This window comes from Ammospiza nelsoni, chromosome 14 (assembly GCF_027579445.1).
Source record: "Ammospiza nelsoni isolate bAmmNel1 chromosome 14, bAmmNel1.pri, whole genome shotgun sequence".
In the NCBI taxonomy this organism is placed as follows: Eukaryota; Metazoa; Chordata; class Aves; order Passeriformes; family Passerellidae; genus Ammospiza; species Ammospiza nelsoni.
Window position 1 is genome coordinate 16,943,631 of NC_080646.1, and position 17,917 is coordinate 16,961,547.

Here is a 17,917-nt window from a genome sequence, read left to right on the forward strand (position 1 = left end):
CCCTTTTTATGCCTGATCCTCTCTCCCAGGGCTGTTGCCAGCCACAGGCTGGGCTCTCTACCAGCCACATTCCTTCAGGTTGACGTGGCTTTTCTTTCCTCCCTCATCCTTATCACACTGGAGTTCATGAATCATATTTCTCCTAAACCACCCAAGCACCCCGTGGAAATCAAGCAAGACAGAGCAGAGCCAGGCCTGGGGGCTCAGGCTGCTCTTGGGGGTACAACTCTCCTGGGGAAAGGCTCTTGCAGCCATCCAAGGAGCCATGGAGGAATAAATCCCTTTCATAAAGCTTTTATCGCTGTGCTGGCCCTCCCCAGCTTGTTTTGGCACTGCCTCTCCTGGCACGCTCACCCAGTGCTGGAAGAAGGATGGGGGGGAATTTTCTGAATATTCCTGTGGGACTAGAGGGACAAAGGGTCACTGGGGTGCTCTCCCCCACAGCTGGCAGTGGCCAATGATGACCTGCCAGGGGTTGAATGCAATGGGACAGGGATTGGGAGCACCCAGGCACTCCTTGATTTTAGACTGAGGGGTCTTTGTGATCACACTTGCTGGAATCTGATTTTAAGTCTCATTTTAGGAGTCTCCATGCAAAGCCCATTTCTCTTTAGGATCCCAGGAGCCTGTGGTCAAGAGTATATTCATTTTATCGTCATTGTGATGACTAAAGTGACCTTTATTCCTCATCTCCCTGGACAGCACAAAGGCTTTTTGATCATTCCGTCCCCTTTATCCCATTTTCCCAGAGAGTCAGAAAAGTGAGGTACAACACCAAAGCCAGCAATCCCAGAGAAAAAACTCCATCCCCATTTAAAGGACAACATGAGATCCCATGAATAAAACCCCAGACAGAGGAGGGAAAACCCCAGAGACCTAGGAGGGAACTGCCCCATCAGATTATTTCAGTCCCCTGTGCATCTCTGAGCATCCCAGCTCCAGGGAATTCAAGCTCTAATTAAGCTCAATTACTCCTGAACACAATTTTTCAAGCACCCACGGAGGCAGGTGGCCAGGGGAAGAACTCTGCACCTGCAAGTTTTAATTGGGTGCTTGCCCCACCAAAGTTAAGCTATCTGTGTTGCTGGTGCCAAGGAGTCTGTGCCCAGCCCTGCTGCTCTTTTGGCAACCACCTTATCACCAGTCAGGGTCATGCAGCTGCTTTCCAGCATCTCCCAAGTCAGGAGGGCTGGCCAGACAAAAAAATTAAGCACATGGAAAGCAAAACATGAAGGCAGAGGTTGGAACCACCACTATGCCTTTGGATCATCTCCCTTTTCCACTGTCACTCCTCTTACAGGAGGAAGATTTGTGTCTCATGGTGTTGTTTTGAACCCTGCCAGAGCAAGGAAAGGAGAAAACCTCCCAACACCCCCTGTTCTCACTTGCCACCGCTGATCTGTCACCCTGTGGCAAGCCCTGGCCTCCCTCAGTGCCTGGCTGGGCTGTGGTTGGGGACAAAGCCACTTCCTGCCACCTCACGTGCTTTGGGCATCTGGAGTGGGTGGCATCCCCGTGCCCAGGGGGGAAGAGGTGTCAAATCTGGAGCCCTGGGGTGCAAAGCCACTGCACCAGGTGCACCACAGAGACACCGCTGCTCAAAATCTAAATATTGGGAGGTTTTGTCACTTTTTTCAGATGCTCTTTTCCTGCTGTCCCAAGATGGAGGAGTGGGATGGGACAGGCACTTGAGATGATGCAATTCCCATCCCAACTCCTGATCAAATCCAGACCAAAACCACCACGGCATCTCCATCCTCCTCTGGTGCTCCCCAAATCCAAGCAGCAAAGGGATCCCACAGAGTTTGGGATGGGGGGAAGCAGCCAGAGCCAGGGATGCTGAGAGGCATGTGCAAGCCCAGGAAAGGAGGTGGGCTGCTGCCTTTGCTCAGCTTTTGTCCTGGCTCTTTACCACTCCCAAGCCATGCTGAGAGAAACAGTTTTAAGCAGGATGAATGAAATTGCAACACAGCAAGATTCATGGGAGTGCTGCCTCGGTCACCCGACAGTTTCATGGGAAAGTGAAACAAAAAAATCAGCATGAGGCTCAAAAAGAAGAGCTGAAGGAAAAGAAAAAGCTCATGGGAAGTGTCTTGGGCCTGCCCTGTGAACCTGGGTCACACACAGAGCTGTAAGGGATGGAGGTGGAAGCCTGAATGCCCTGAGGGATCCATCCCTCAACACCTCTTGGTGACCTCACTGACTAAGGAGAGCCTGGCAGTGCCTACTGCCCAAGCTGGCACAGAGCCCTGGTTTGGAATCACGTCCTTCATCACCACCCCAAGCCTCATCCTACAAAAACAGTGTCCCAAAGTCACCTCCTCAAGCAGACAGGGCTTCCCCCAGCTCTATTCATGCTCCTTTTCCACAGGGAACAGCTCCTGCATCTCCCTGGCCACGTGTGGGGACCTGTACCTGTGCCAGGCTGGAAGCTGCTCCTGCCTCCCAGAAGGAGCTTAACTGTTTCTTCTATTTGCCCTGAGGGAAAGGTGGTTTGGGCACAGGTTTATCCCAGCCTGGGAAGCCATCACAACCTGCTGCCAAAGAAAAATCACAGCAATTGTGCAGAAGATCACTTCTCAACATTTCTGGAGCAGCTGAAGGCAGCAAAGCAGGCTTGGAAGAGAGGAAGGCTCTTATCAGGAACGTGGTGTTTTGTCCTGGGATAGAGGAATCTCTGTTGGATTTTCTGTGCTGCCAAGTCAGGGAGCAGGAGGAGGGATAAACAACTCCAGGCACAGGAGATAGCTATGACAGATCCCAAGGACAAGTGCCAGTTGGAGCAGCCAAAAGACACATTGTCCTGTGAGCAGAAGAAACACCATTCACATCAGAAGTCATGGAAGCCAGAAACACCTCTGCTACTGTCAGTGAGCTTAAGGGAAGGTCCTGTGATAGGCTGAGAACATGAGCAAACAATGTAGTTCACTCCATAAATCCTGGCAAAATGCAGAAATCACAGCCACAACCCCACTCCAGCCCTCTGTCTGAGCCACAAGCTCTGCTCACACCAAGATCCTTCTCAGAAATTGTGACTACATGGATTTCTGTCAGTGGAAGAGCCAAAACATGGAAGGTTCAGAGGTTTTATTTCTGTGGGATGGGTAAGTTAAGCAAACCTAACCTAATGACCTCTTCCCTCATGCACAGCAGGCTGGAGGTTTCTCTCACTGGCAGGATGCACATGCTGTACCCAAGGCCTCAGATTTGTTTGGGTTTAGCCAAAAATGAACTCTGTAGGTCAGCAGTGCTCTGCTGGAGCAGTATGTTCCACAGCTCCCAGTCCCCTTAGGAGCAAGATCATGTTCCCAAAGAAAGGCTGCACTGGGAGAGCCCTGCCTGGTCTGGCCCACAAGGGCACAGGATTCCCAGTTTATTCATACCAGGCAATAAACTTTCAAGCTGAAAAGGTCATCAAAGGTGAAGTTTCACTTCATTCCCATGGGAAACACACAGCCTTGGCTTTCCATGAGGGCCTGGCTTGCCTGTTTCCTGACTGGGGCACCCAGATGGGCAGGAAGCACTTTGGAATGAGGCTGACACCTGCACCCCTCTCCAGACAACAGCTACAAAAGGGCAAAAGGACTGCAGAGCTCCTTTCAGTCATTTTTTTTCTCTGATAAAAACCCTAAGCAGACACAACTTAGCAAAGATATTGGCCAAAGCAGTTACAAGAGGCAACTCATCAGGAGAAGGATTAAAAACTCTTTTTTATTAAGTTCCCAGAGGGAAAAATCTGTTTGGACAGTGACTCCTGCTGGGAGGAACATGCAGCCAGCACAGCTATGGACCAAGCTTTGTAGAGCAGGAATGGTCCAGGAGACACTTGCTAGAAGGGGCTGCAATTACCCTGCACCAGAATTTGCAGGGCCTTTTCCTCTTTAGAACCACAGGAGCTCAAACACCTTCTGCAGCCTGCCCAGAACAGAGCAGGTGTGAAGCACTGGGGGCTGAGCAGCCTCAGGAACAGTTACTCCCAAAATACCACAGGGTTTTCCACACTAAAGCAGCACATTCTTGGCTCTGGTTTTTGAAAGTCTGTGGTGAGGTACCACAGTTCAGTTTGGCACCAGCTGGAAGACAACCGTTGGCTCCTTCTGTTGGAGAGCAGCTCAAGGTATGCACGCCATGGTACCAGGGTAGCTGAACCCAGCTTCCTGCTGGCTTTATCTCCAAACCATCAGGAAGGCACAAAACCACCATTTACATGCCAAAACATCAGCTCTGCCTTGGCACATCCCGTTCTTCAAGGATCTTTTTAACTCTTTCCACGATGGTCCACACTTCTGCCATGGCACCCCGGCCTGCAGGGCAAGAGCAAAAGCACATGGTGAAATCCAGGGTGGGGGCAACTTAAAGAAAGTGTGTGCAGCAAAATTCCCTATCTCACCTCCTTTCTCCAGGGCATATTTCAATCCAAAATTGTGTGGTTTCAGAATCTTTCTAAAATAGTTTTTGCCTACACAAAGGACTTGAAAAATCCATACCATTCCCATGGCTCTGCCTGGGAGAAAGGACCTCCATTAGAGAAAGCTGTTGTGGATTCCCACCAGACTTCTCCTGGGACTTGGAGAAGGCTGAGTGCTGGACAGAACAAAATGGAAAGGCTTTTCCTTTGGGCCTGGTTATCTGCCAGATGAACATCTAATCTATGTTGTGCTGCTGCTTTCCTTTGAGCAGTTTTAAACTCAGGTTCAGAATTTTAAAGCCTGAGATGATTAAATCACCTTGTCTAACCTTGTGTGCTCAGCTCAGCACTGGGAACTGAGGCCATTCACTCTTCTAATTTGCCTGGAGCTGAGGAAAGATGCTTCTCCCACAGGTATTTGTCTCTTGGAAGACTGAAAAGGAGTCTCTCTCTTGGTAGTTTATCTTGCTGGCTAATTGATCTCATAAATTACTGCTCAGCAGAAATTAGTTCTGGGAAATGTTGTTTTCATCTTTTTCAGACCTGTAAATCCCAGGATGTCTGCAGCATCCTGTGGACAAGCTGCAGGCAGATTTGGACCCTTCTGCTCTCCTAAGCTCAGGGAGAAGAGCTGCACCTGACAAGAGAAACTCCCTCTGCATGGTTTGGTAGAGCTACACCCTTCCAGAACACTTCCAAGGCCTGCCTTCTTCCTCCACCATCCACTACTCCAACACCTCTGGCAATTCAGTGCTGGATTTTGAGGTTTAGCAAAGCAAACTCTTACAGCACAGCTCAGGCCTACAGGTGGAAATCTGGGGGTACCAGGCTCTAGAAATCCAGCCAAGGATGATGAAGACAATGGCAGTGTGGAAACTATCCAGTTAAAAAACTCTGGTATTGTAACTCTTTTAGCTGGACTTTCTGTCTAAACCCACACTTTAGTAAAGGAGAAAAAATAATCAGATAAAACTTGGAGGCAGTAAGGATCTGGTGCATTTCAGGTGAGACCAAACCACACAGGGTGAGGAAGAGAAACCTCCTAGAGCAAAACAAACCACAACATCAACAGACAAAACTGGTGCAAACTGAGTCTCTCCTGCACCACATGTGTGAGCTTTGCTACATGCTGCTTGTGTGGAAACCAGGGAAACCCCTGCGTGGATGGAAGCCACAAAACCAAAGTGAGTGTGGAAGAGGCTGTGGGGTGAAAGGCCTGAGAAAAGGGGAAGGGGTGAAAAAAAGTCAGTTGTGGAGACTAGTTTGGTCTTCAGAGAGATAGAATCCATTAGTGCCCTGCCATAACGTCCCTACAGGCTGCCAGGAGAAGTGCTGGTGTTTGCCATCAGGGAGATCTTGTTGGGAATTGACTCACGAGCACAAGCGGAGTCCAGTCAGATGAGGCTGCTCCTGCCATCCCTGCATCCCTCTCCTCCAAGCTCCTTCAGGAGTTTGCTCTCACAGCTGAGACAGCTGAGCTGGACATGAAGAAATTTGATGTCATCATGTCTAAAATCCCAGTGGAACACTAATCATCTAGGATATTTCAACTGATGTCTCAGTTACTTGACTACACTTACCTAACTGTAAATATTTTTTAGTTTTCAGTTCCAAAAGTACAAATGCACAGAGGCATTGCACCTACCTAAGGATTCCAAAACCAAGCCAGCCTAGAATTTTACCACAAGGGACATTTTAACAGCCTGTCTTTGTCACAGACTCTTTATTGGACTGACAGGGTGGTTAAAATCCTGCTGGAGCCAGGGCTGTTACACAGAAGTAGGTGCAGGCTGTGGCTGTAACTAAGGCACATTTTACAGAGATCTGCCCAATGAAATTAAAAAAAAAAAAAAAAAGCAAATCCATTCATCCAAGTGGTTTGTATCAAAACCCTTCCCAAAAGTCAAAATACCTCCGAGCAAGCTACTGAAACTCAAATGAGAGTATTATTTCTTAGCACTGCAAGCTAAATGTATTCAGTCTGCACTTCCTCCACACCCCTCTTTCACTTCACAGAACTCTGGTGTCAAAACCCCAAATCACAGCTTGTTTGGGAGGCTGAAAAGTAACCAAGGTAACAGCAACAAATGTTAAATGTGTGTCCAGCTACTCCCCCAGCCACATCTGCAGAGGGCTTTTCTCACTGTCTGCACTCAGGGACAAGATTTAATCCCAAAGATGGAGCTGAGGTGTCACAGACATATTTAATGAAAAATCCTTTTGCTAGGATCTTTTTCTCCTGAGAAGCTGAGAGGCCTGAAATGTAAACAATAATTATCTGCTGCTGTGGAATGCAACAGGTGCATCTTTGATTGGTCTCATGTGGCTGTTTTTAATTAATGGCCAATCACAGTCCAGCTGTCTCAGACTCCCTGGTCAGTCACAAGATTTTATTATCATTCCTTTCTATTCCTTGCTAGCCTTCTGATGAAATCCTTTCTTCTATTCTTTTAGTATAGTTTTAATATATAATTTTCTTTTAGTATAATAATATATATATAATAAAATATATAATAAAATAATAAATCAGCCTTCTGAAACATGGAGACAAGATTCCCATCTCTTCCCTCATCCTGGGACCCCTGCAAACACAGCTACACTGAGAAACTGAGGCACAATGAAAACAGCCCTCAGTCCCAGCAGAGGGCAAAGTCAGAACAGCCAAATCCCAGGCTGGTAAATCTTGCCACAGAACCTTCCTTCTCTTTGATGTCCTTTCCTCCTGAATGAGCATCTCTCTTCAGTATCAGGTTCAGCTGGAAGCTCTTAAGGCTATTTAAAAATTAATGACGAGGGATAACACGGGGCAAAGCTTCAGCTTGTTTGTACAAACCGTGGCAGTTCAACATCTCTGTGGCCACACAGCAAAAGGCAGCACATCCCTCCAGGACAGGGCAGGAAAAGGACTGACCTTCATCTCCACACACCAGTTTCTTCACCACACAGGGGATCTCTGTGTAGCCAAAGGCCTTGAGCTGCTCCACGTGGCGAGCAGTGATGGGGTGCTCCCACATGGCCGTGTTCATGGCTGGGCAGAAGAGCAGGGGCTTGCTCAGGTCCCACGCGCGGATCACACATGTCTGCAGGAGAAGCCATGGCAGGGCTGGGATCCCCTCACTCCTTCCCATCCCTCTGCTGCACCTTTCCAGCCTGGCTGTTTTGTCAGCACAGCTGGACTAACCCATGGGCTGGGATGAATTTGTAGCACATTCCAGCCAAGCTCATCTCTGACAGGCAGGAAAGATGAGGGAGGCCAGGCAGAGGATAAATCCCACCCTGCTCCAGGCAGCAGCCCAGGCTGGAGCAAAGCAAGCTGGAAGAAGATGTGTACAGACTGTGAGATACAGAGGAGCTGAGAGGTGGCCACAGATCTTACTGACTACAAAGACACCCCCAGGGCAACACTTCAGATAACAAAGCTGAACACTGAAAGTTGGCAATGAGTCTTTCTGACATGAAATGCCAGCTGGATCCGTTACTCTCTGTAAGGGAAGCAGTGCTGCTTCCAGGATACAACAGAGCACGAGCACATATGGGCTGCTGCAGGAGATGCTGGCAGGTTACAAGGCATCTGGCAGCTCCTGTGTGCTACAGGCAATCGGATCTGACTCCTCAGCACTTCCAGATAACCCAGGACCACCTCATCCCCTTGGAAAGATAAATGCTGGTTGTTCTTAGTGCAATGTCCATTGGGTTCCCCAGGCCTTGTAGCATTTCAAACAAAGGAGCTTCCAAGGGAGCAGCTCTGATCACAGAGTCCTTACAGGAACCCTGCCCATCCTCTTTTGTACCCTGTGACTTCAACCCTTCCCAGCACAAGGAAATCTGATGGAATCTGTTCTGAACTCCCAACCAGCACCTCCAGCACTCACTTCCCTTTTCTGGAGCTGCCTCTTCCCTTCACAAGGCTCTCAAAGATTGGCAGGAGCCTGTGAAGCCACACATCCCTGACATCCATCCTGAGCTCTTCCCTCAGCACACCCACAAGGGACCCAGAAGGACAAGACATTGCTTGTCCCTCCCACAGCTCCTTCTGGCTTCTCTCAGACCCCCAGATCTGCTCTGGGTGGATTTTGTTCATTTATATGCACTTCTTACCCAAAAGGCTGTAGGTCACGCAGATCTGCAGTTTCCTGAGATCTTTTGTGTGGTTAATGCCTGGCCACAAACTATTCAGCCCCACTGAAGGTCCCCAGCACCCAACAAAGAAGCACACTCCCTTTAAATACACTTTCTGATTAGGCTGAAGAGCTCAAGAGCCCTTTAAATACCAAAAAACAAGCCTGAACAAGCAAAATCCTCTGTAGCTGAGGCTGGGAGCTAAGTGGGCATGAGCATGTTTGAAAGTCTGTGCTATGTTAGGTGAGGGAGGTGAAGTAGCAGGAAGTAAACAGTTTTATCTGATCTCACAGGTGTCTTTCCAGATTGCATTGAAAAAAATGTAGAGGAACTCAAAAGGGAGTGTGAGTGTGTTTGTGTGTACAGAGTGACAGAGAGAGAGAATGGAGGCACAAAGAAATACCACCCTCCAGAAAAAGCAGGGAACACAAAGCAGGGCTGGGAAATGAGATGAGAGACAGAGAGAGCTGAGGAATGGGAATGGATTTCAGGGAAGGAAGAAGGAGCAGAGGAACCACGGTGGGGAAGAGAGACAAGCAGATGAAAGGGGAGCAGAACGTGCAAATCTCACTGTTGGCGATGCTGCAGAAGCACCAAGGTTCCATGGAAGCAAGGTCAGGCAGTGCTGAGGGGTGGCAGCAGTGCAGGCAGAGTCTGGGTACTCACCAGCAGGTTGTCACAGATGCCATTGGCGACCTTTGCCAGCGTGTTGGCATCCAGAGGTGCCACCACCATGAGGTCAGCCCAGCGCCGGAGCTCGATGTGCAGGACGGGGTCCGAGCGGCCCTTCCACAGCTGTGGGGGGACATCAAACCCTCACACTCCTCATCCATCCCACCCAGGAACCACAATTCCTATGGAATTCCTGTGGGATTATGCTTATGGAAATTAAGGGATGGCAGTGGATTGGTGGATGGGGGGTCCTTTCCCCACAAGACAATTCCCACATGTGACAACCACAGCAAAGAGCTGCCCCCATCCATGGCATTCCTTAGCTTTGTAATTATTCCTAAGAGCTCCATCCCTCAGCCAGCTGTGCCAGGCAGGCCCAAATCAGGGTACATTTCCTGGAGAACCCATGTAATTTATAATTTTCACATAGAAGTGAAGCTGCCCACTGGTTTCTCACGAGGTACAGACCCCTAAATGAACATGTGACTTTTAATTAGGATACACAACCCTACTCACACTCAAAGCAGCAAAGGGAACCCTCCTAAGTCCTGCAGGGACAGTGTCCTGTTGCCTTTCTCCATGATGGATGAAGTTTATCCAGGTTTTTGGCACTTCTCTACTCTCTCAACTCTTTGAATCACAGAATGGTTTGGGCTGGGAGGGACCTTAGAACTCATCTTCCACTTGACCAGGTTGCTCCAAGGTCCATCCCACACCTGAACACTTCCAGGGATGGGGCAGCCACAGCTTCTCCTTGACACACTCTTTAATGAATATTTCTATTATCTCTAAAGCCCTGAATTGCTCAAGAGAATCCTGGTTTTAAGAGGTCATTTAACTGGCAAATAGTCCTGAGAAGCAGCAAACAGCATCAAGTGCTTATTCCCCAGAGGAGACCCAACCACAGGCCAGCATGGGCTGTGTCAGGGCCACAAACTGCTCCTCCTCTGAGTCACGGGAAGCCACAACAAAAAGGCAGCACCTGAAAAGCTGGGGCTTCCTGAACACCTTTCCACCTCCTCCACTCACTTCTGTCCTTTCTGGTCCTGTTATTGTCAGAGTGGAGGATCTCCCAAAGCGATGCTGAGCAGGCTGTCACACTGAGCCCAGAGAAGGCCATCAAGCTGGTCAGAGGGATGGAGCAGCTCTCCCATGAGGAAAGGCTGACAGAGCTGGCAGTGTTCAGCCTGGAGGAGAGAAGGAAGGCTTTGGGATGACCTAATTGTGTCCTGCCAGTGCCTGAAGGAGCCAGCAAGATGGAGGGAGGCTATTTACAAGGACCTGGAGCAACAGAGCAAGGGGAAATGGGTTTCAGCTGCCAGAGGGCAGGGTTAGATATTGGGATATTGGAAGAAAATGTTCCCTGTGAGGGTGCTGAGGACCTGGCACAGGTTGCCCAGAGAATCTGTGGCTGCACCATCCCTGGAAATGTTCCAGGCCAGGTTGGATGGGGCTTGGAGCAACCTGGTATAGTGGAAGGTGTCCCTGCTCATGGCAGAGGGTGGAACTGGATGAGCTTGAGGTCCCTTCCAACCCAAACCATTCTGTGATTATTTCCCACTACAAGGGCTCTGTGCCTGCTCTCCAGTGTGCCAGCAGACCTCAAAGCCTGACCTGCAGCCCTTCCATCACCCCACTTCCTCAGAAACAACTGCCTGAGGCTGTAGCACCTTGGGATCCAGTAAGTACCAACCAATCCATAAGACCAGCAAGAAATCTTCCTGGCTGTTGTCACTGGCGTGTTTCTATCCACTTAAAAGTGATGCTGATGTGTGAGCAGGAATAGGGGTAAGGAGAGAGCACCTTGTGCTCAGACAGCACTGCAAAGCAGGGATGAAATGTATGGAAAAACAAATCTTGATGCTTGTACAACAAACCTCTTCATACCCAAGGACTCTCAAAGTGTGTCAGTAAAACTGCAGTCAGGAGAAAAAGCTGTTTCACAGGGAGCAGAGATGTTCACAGCTCTGACAGCTGAGCTAAGGAGAACGAAGCTGCTGCCTGCGTGACAAGTATGACTCATGACAAGCATCAAACTTGCTCACCATGGCTCTGCAGTGGCTGTCTTGACATTTCCTGACACTCAGAGCAGCTGAGCCCAGGGTGGAGAGAGTCCACTCTGCTCTTCCTGCCTGCTGCAGGACAAAATCCTGCACTGCATCAGGGCAGCCTCTCTCTTCCTCCTCCTTTACAGCACGTTCTTCAAAAGCCACATTCCAAACTAGACCAAGGAGTGAGCCTTGGCTCAGGTTTAAAAAAAGAACTAAGTGTGGTTTCTTGCAAGAAAACTTAAGAGGAATGCTTCTATTTGCATGGACAACTCACCTGCCACTCCTCTTCATCACCATAGATGGCCACAGGAATCTCCTGGGCATTGTAGAAATGTTTTGCTCTCTCAGTAGTGACCACCTTCACCTCGAGCTAAGCAGAAAGAAAAAACCACTGGTTAGACTTGAGGAGAATGCTGAAGGTTTTGTGGCTTCTCAGAGAACCTTCCCTATTCACAGCTGAAATGCCAGGCCACCACAGGCATCTGAAGGAGCCAGAAACTCATTTCATGTCTACCTAAAAAAGACAAATCCTCACCTGCCAAGCACAAGGGAAAACTTCTGTGCAGCTGTGTCCATAGCACAGGGTTTCTGTGCAGACTGAGTGAACACATGAGGGTTCTGTCTGAAATCTCAGATAAACCTGCAAAGCCACTGGAACCTTCATTTATTGGGGAAAGCCTATCCCATCCTTCAGGTGTTTATCTGGCACACACTTACAAAAGGTGCTAAGGTGAACCTCTTGATTCCTCCTGCAGAAATCTTCCCAAGTGGAAAATTTTCTGCTTTCTATGTGTCCTGCAGCTCTGATAATGTTGCCAACAGCTCCTGCCACAGGCAGTGAACCAGAGATGTCCTCCACACGTCAGGGTCAGCCAGTGCCAGCTCTGCATGCCCTGACAGCCCATGTGGGACATGGAGCTGAATTTCCAGCTGCAATTTCTCCCAAGGGTGTTCCTTAAACCCATCAACATCAAAACACATGGATGGAGCATGGATGAAGAGTGGTAATGAGGAAGATGAACCTCAGGCTGCTGATTACAGTGAAAAATATCCCTTTTCCAGGGTGTTGGCTACTACCTGCTCCTTCCAGCAACTCCCAGAAGCCACTGCATGGTTCCATTGATCTGACAGTGAAACGGGGAGAAATCAGCCCCACCAGCAGCTCCTTCCTATCAGAAAACAGCGCCTTGAGGAGGCACTTGGTGTGTGCACTCCTTGCTACAATCAACTGCTGGAAACCTCCAAGCTCCAAGAAGTTCTCTGCAACAGCAGCAGTGATGTGTCAGAGCACACGAATCCAGCTCCCAGCACCATTTATTCCACTGGGAACCAGGCACGGTTGGCTCCTTACATCCCATGAGATTAGAATAACAGCTGGGAGCAGTGGAAAATCCCAGCCTCAGCATATTGTGCCCAGTGGTAATTTCCCCCAATTTCTGAAGGATAATACAGCTGCACAACACATTTTTGGTACTGCACATTTGCTTTGCTTTTCTGCCTCTTCTAAATGTCTGTTTTTCTTGAAACACCCCTGACTGGGAATGCCAGGTGTTCATAGTGTTTTTGAGCATGAAGATCACACTCCCAGGCATTAGCTAACTGTATTATTTCCATGCTACCCTCACCTCACAGGAAGCTGCTTGAGCCAAGCAGCGACACCCACAAAGGTGCTATCGCTGCGCCGCAGGCTCCAGGCGAGGTGTTAACCTCAGTCTGCAAAAAATTTATTTCATTATTTCTTTATCTGGGGGGTTTGAAGGCCACTGTGCAGTCTGAAGGAGATGGCTGCTCTCTGAAATGCTGCCATTGAAAAAAATATTTATTTCTTCCAAGCACAAGCCCACAACTAGGGAAGAGTTCTGGCTGTCGAGTGCTGCATTCAACCATTCCAGGCCAGAACATTGCAGAGGGATGTTGAAGGAGTTGAGTGCTGAAATCCCACCAGCCCCCAAAAGAAGTTGTTCTGTGAGTTAAATATTCTCCCTAATGAAGGTTTTCTGCTGGGGTGGGCTCCTGGTTCCCTCAAGTCCCTGCAGGTAGACTGGGAAGAGCCCAGTGTTCTCAGGATTACCTCAGCCTGCATAGTTTATTCTGTTTACCTGGCACACCCTCTGTTTGCCTGTGGATATCTTCAACAGCAAAGGCAGTTTGGCCACACTCAAACTCCCTCACTGGAGACAGTTTAGATTAGTTAAAGGGCTTTGACCTAAGCCAAATATCCAAAACAAACTTTACCACAAAGCCCATGTTCAGGCAACACTGCTGGTCTCTGATAAAAGATTCTCCTGGCACAGCCCTTTCAGGGGAAGGAGGTGCACGTGGTTATTTTATTTTTTAATGGTTTTCTCAGATCTGACAGCAAAATCTTTCCAGACAGCCTGAGCCACGAGCTCCTCTGTTAAATGGCACCTACAGCCTGAGGCAGCACAATGAAGTGACAGGGTGGGATTTAAACCTGAAGTCCAGGTGACATCCTGGAGTTTCAAGAGCAAAACATTTTGCCCACCAAAAAGTCCTTGCCTTTCTTTAAGCTAAGATCACAGATTGGTTTGGATTAGAAAGGAAATTAAAGGTGTTCCATGCCACCCCCTGCCATGGCAGGGACACCTTCCACTATCCCAGGGAGCTCCAAGCCCTATCCAACTTGGCCTGGGACACTTCCAGGACAAGTCAAGGACAATTCAAGCAAAAGGCAGTGAGCTGTCACATCCCCTGGCACCCTTGAGGAGGTGTTAAAGCTTAATGAGCAGCAAAATCACTCTGCCAAGTCGTTCACCACAGAGCATTTCAGGCAAAACATCCATTTAAACTAACCACCCTGGTCGCAAGCCTGTGACCACATCTCCTCTGGTATCAAAGCCACGTTCTGCTCCTGCCCTGCCTGCTTTGTAAAGCTCTGCTCCAGCAGTAAAGGAATCGATGCAACAGCCTGGTACAGCATCAATAAATGCCATGGCAAAGTTACACTGACTCAGCAGGCTCGAAATCAGAGCAGAAATGAGTAAATAACTTTGATTAATAAGCTTTTAAAAACTCCTGGATGTCTCACTTTTGCTTTTTCTGCCCTAAAACCAGTGACCACAAAGTCTGCACTGGATGTCACAGACCTCTGGGGTTGCACAGAGAGTTTGAGTGCAGCTGTCTGCAGCTTTTAATTATGAAACACTCAGAGAGAAGCAAAGGGTTTGAGCCATGTTCCTACCACAGGTCATTTGCACAGAAGGATGCCCCAAGCTCCAGGAGCAAAGGAAAATGGACAATAGCCAAGCTAATCCAAGAGGGAGAGGATTAGAAGACCTCTATCTCTGGCTCTGGGCTGGTCACCCCACTCCTTAATGTCATTTTTCTTTGTCTTTATTTCAGGCTGGGACCTTTGACCTCACTAATCACATCAGGCCAAGTCATAAATTAACTGAGGCCTCCCTTTGCCTCACCTCCAGCTCCCTTCCCAGCTTGGGTGACAACACCAACCAGATAAAGCAGCACCTCCTCTGCCTCTACTAACTGTTCCCACAGAGGTACAGCCTCCCAAAGGAAATTCATGCAGCAATCTCACCAATAAATCTGCACATTTCAGTGCACCCCTCTTGCCCCTGCCACTCTTTTCTTTCACTGCTCCAAAATATTTCTTCTTCTTTTTCTGAAAGCCTGAAAGTTTTTTATGTTTAACTTTATCCTACAGCAAAATTAGCACATTTTCCTCCCTGATCAGGCACCAGTGGCCCCTGCTGGGCACCTCTGTTATTCCAGACAACAAATAGTAAAAAAATACTACACAAATACATAGGGAAACTTGTGTTCTCCATTTCTGCTTTTACAAGATCCGTTTTCCCTTTCTGGATCACATTTGGAAAAGCCATATCCCACCCATGGAAAACTGCAATATCCTGGAGATTTCAAGTTTCAGAAGCATCACCTCTGTCTGCAATCACGTTTGATAACTTGACAGATAAGGACAAACTCCAGAAAAAACCAAACACCCAAAGCAAAGATTGTTTCAAGGATGAAATAGTAAGAAAGAAAAAAAAAAAATTTAAAAACAGGTGGAACCCTCCTCACAGAGATGTTTGAACTAAGAGGCCCCCAATGAGGAACTTGTTATTTCAGCAGAAAGCAGAGTAAGCACTCCCCAAAACCAGGGTAACTCCAACTCCAGCAGAAGCTTCACTCACCGCAGGGATTTTCAGCAATTCTGCCACCAGCAGGGGCAGCTTGAGGGCAGCCACGCTTCCAGTCACTCCCAGCAGCACGTGGAACTTTTCCTGTGCCACAGATGAGCTGCTCCCTGCAGGAATGCCTGGCTCTGGCAGGGAGATGGGCTCCATGCTCCAATCCAGCTGTGCAGGCACAGGGAAACAAAGACACTGGGCTAACACAGCTCCAACCCCAACACATTCCCAAAAAGGGGGATCTGCCCTGGATTCTGCAGGACCCACAAAGATGGGATGGCGCTGGGTCGTCCCCAAATGTCACCCATCCCACAGGGATTACAGAACTTTAAGGGCAGCTCAATGTGTAACCACATTTTTCTCTCAGATACTGGGAATCAGACTCCTAAAACTTAAACAGAGAGGCCACAAAATCACCCTGGTAAAGTTCATACCCTCCAAAATTAACACTCCCACGTGCTGAATTTAGGACAGATAAATAAATCAATTTGGGATAAAATTTTACAGCAAGTTCTCTAAAGGCAAACAAACCCCTGCTGAGATGCTTTCCCTCTGCACTCTCTGGTGATTAATAAATGCACAGAGATGTCTTAATAATTAAAAATGTGGGGCCTCAGTGCATGCAAAACCATCTTGTTTCCCACTGTGTCCCTAAATATTAACAGCAGCACGAGAAATAATTCCCTAGCAGCTCTAATTCAGCTCTGCTGCTTCCTCCTGGCCTCCCCATGCTGCTGCCACACTGATAAAAAACAGAAATTAATGTTTTGGTGAGGAAAATAACACAAGTATCTCAAATATAATCAATTAATAATTAAGCAGCAAAGAGCAAATTCAGTTCTTGAAAAATCACTGCATCCAGTAAAGTTTGTTCCATTTTAGTGATGTCTTTGTTGTTCAAAGTGGAATTACTTTGGGTGGAAAGAAGATGGACACAGGCTGTCCTGATTTTTGGGAGAATTTGGAGGTTAGAGAGAGGAATTTCACAGCTTGGTTTGGGTTGGAAGGGAAATTAAAGTGACCAAACCCCATCCCCTGCCATGGGCAGGGACACTTTCCACTAAAAACCCAATTCCAGCTTTGCTGATTAGCAGGGGTAATTAAGAGGTGGCAGGACATTGGCTGAGAGATTTTAAAGCTACCAACATGCTCTGCATATTTATCTATATCTAATTAAAATCAGATTATTATTATTTATAAATAATTTCAATTATTATTTAAAGCATCCCTAGGATGCTCTCAAAGCGTCCACAATTAATTCCACCAAAGCATTCACAAATTAAGGGTAATTAAGAGGTGAGGAAATGTAGCAGGACATTGGCTGAGAGATTTTAATGCTATCACCATGCTTCACATATTTATCTATATCTAATTAAAATCAGACTATTATGATGATTATTTATAAATAATTAAAATTATTATCTATTTAAAGCACCCTTAGGATGTTTCCAATTAATTCCACTGAAGCATCTACAAACTAAAGCCTGGGTATTAAAAAGTAAATTTTTAAGCAGGAAATTTTCAAAATGCTTACAAATTATAATGATAAAAAGGATAAAAATGATAAAATTATAGAACAATTATTAAAATGGTAAAATAATGATGAATACGGTAAAATAACGGTAAAAATGTGAAATTTTAAAATAGTACAAATGTAAAAATAGCGGCAAAACCAGCAAAATAGGGGTAAAAATATAAAAATAACAGCAAAATATTATAGTAAAAGCTGTATGTATAATAATATATGTAACATAACGATAAAAAAAACGCTGGGGCGCGGTTTCCTCTTACCCAAACACACCGGTGGGGAAGCAGCCACCAGAAAACAAGCAATTTACAGGCCCTTAAGGGTTCATTAAATCGACTTTTAATGCGGTAGCGATGCTGAAAAAGGCTCCAAAAGGCCGCACAGCAGCACCGAGAAGCCGCAGGGGCCCCCAGAAGGCGGCAAACAGCGCCCGATACCGCTCCGGGCAGGGCCGGCAGGGCCGGGAGGGGAGCGGGGCCGTGAGGGCAGCGGACGGACCGGAACTGCGGGGTGCTGGGAACGGGAGCACACACAGCGCTGATTGGTGCGCGCTCCTCCCGCCCTCGGCGCTGATTGGTGCGCGCTACTCCGCCCTCAGCGCTGATTGGTGCGCGCTGCTCCCGCCCTCAGCGCGGATTCTTGCGCGCTGCTCCCGGGCTCAGCGCTGATTCTTGCGCACTACTCCTGCCCTCGATACTGATTGGTGCGCACCACTCCTGCCCTCGATACTGATTGGTGCGCACCACTCCTGCCCTCGATACTGATTGGTGCGCACAGCGCGCGCGGCCAGCGGGAGGAAGGGGTGTCATGGCGGCCCCTCACGGCCCCGTCCCGGGTTATGGCGGCAGAGCTGCCACCCGGGAGGGTTCTGTGCCACTCTGTGCCCCAGTCGTGCCCACGCGGCGGATCTCGCCAAGGGCAAGCGGGTGGCTTCAGGCTGCTCAGGAAGCAGTCTTAACTGGGATTGTGG

The 17,917-nt window shown here is 48.1% G+C and overlaps 1 protein-coding gene across 2 annotated transcripts; it reads right to left on the bottom strand.

Moving 5' to 3' along the window:
• Positions 1 to 3,692: 3,692 nt before the first annotated feature.
• On the bottom strand, positions 3,693 to 17,394 carry PPCDC (phosphopantothenoylcysteine decarboxylase). Of its 2 annotated transcripts, XM_059482276.1 has the most exons (6): positions 17,211 to 17,394; positions 15,423 to 15,587; positions 11,525 to 11,620; positions 9,194 to 9,322; positions 7,320 to 7,488; positions 3,693 to 4,304 (listed from the first exon to the last, which is right to left on the bottom strand). In XM_059482276.1, the coding sequence occupies exons 2-6, from the start codon at positions 15,573 to 15,575 to the stop codon at positions 4,219 to 4,221; spliced, it is 633 nt and encodes a 210-aa protein (XP_059338259.1). In that variant the 5' UTR covers positions 15,576 to 15,587; positions 17,211 to 17,394; the 3' UTR covers positions 3,693 to 4,218. The 2 variants fall into 2 exon arrangements, with proteins under 2 accessions (XP_059338259.1, XP_059338260.1); XM_059482277.1 differs by lacking the exon at positions 7,320 to 7,488.
• Positions 17,395 to 17,917: the final 523 nt, after the last annotated feature.

Excerpts from the sequence above, each read along its gene's own strand:
- PPCDC (XM_059482276.1), bottom strand. The coding sequence starts at position 15,575 with ATGGAGCCCATCTCCCTGCCAGAGCCAGGCATTCCTGCAGGGAGCAGC. Across the intron at positions 9,323-11,524 it reads GTGATGAAGAGGAGTGGCAG|CTGTGGAAGGGCCGCTCGGA; the intron begins GTGAGTTGTCCA and ends GTCCCCCCACAG. Across the intron at positions 4,305-7,319 it reads ACTGGTGTGTGGAGATGAAG|GCCGGGGTGCCATGGCAGAA; the intron begins GTCAGTCCTTTT and ends CTTGCCCTGCAG.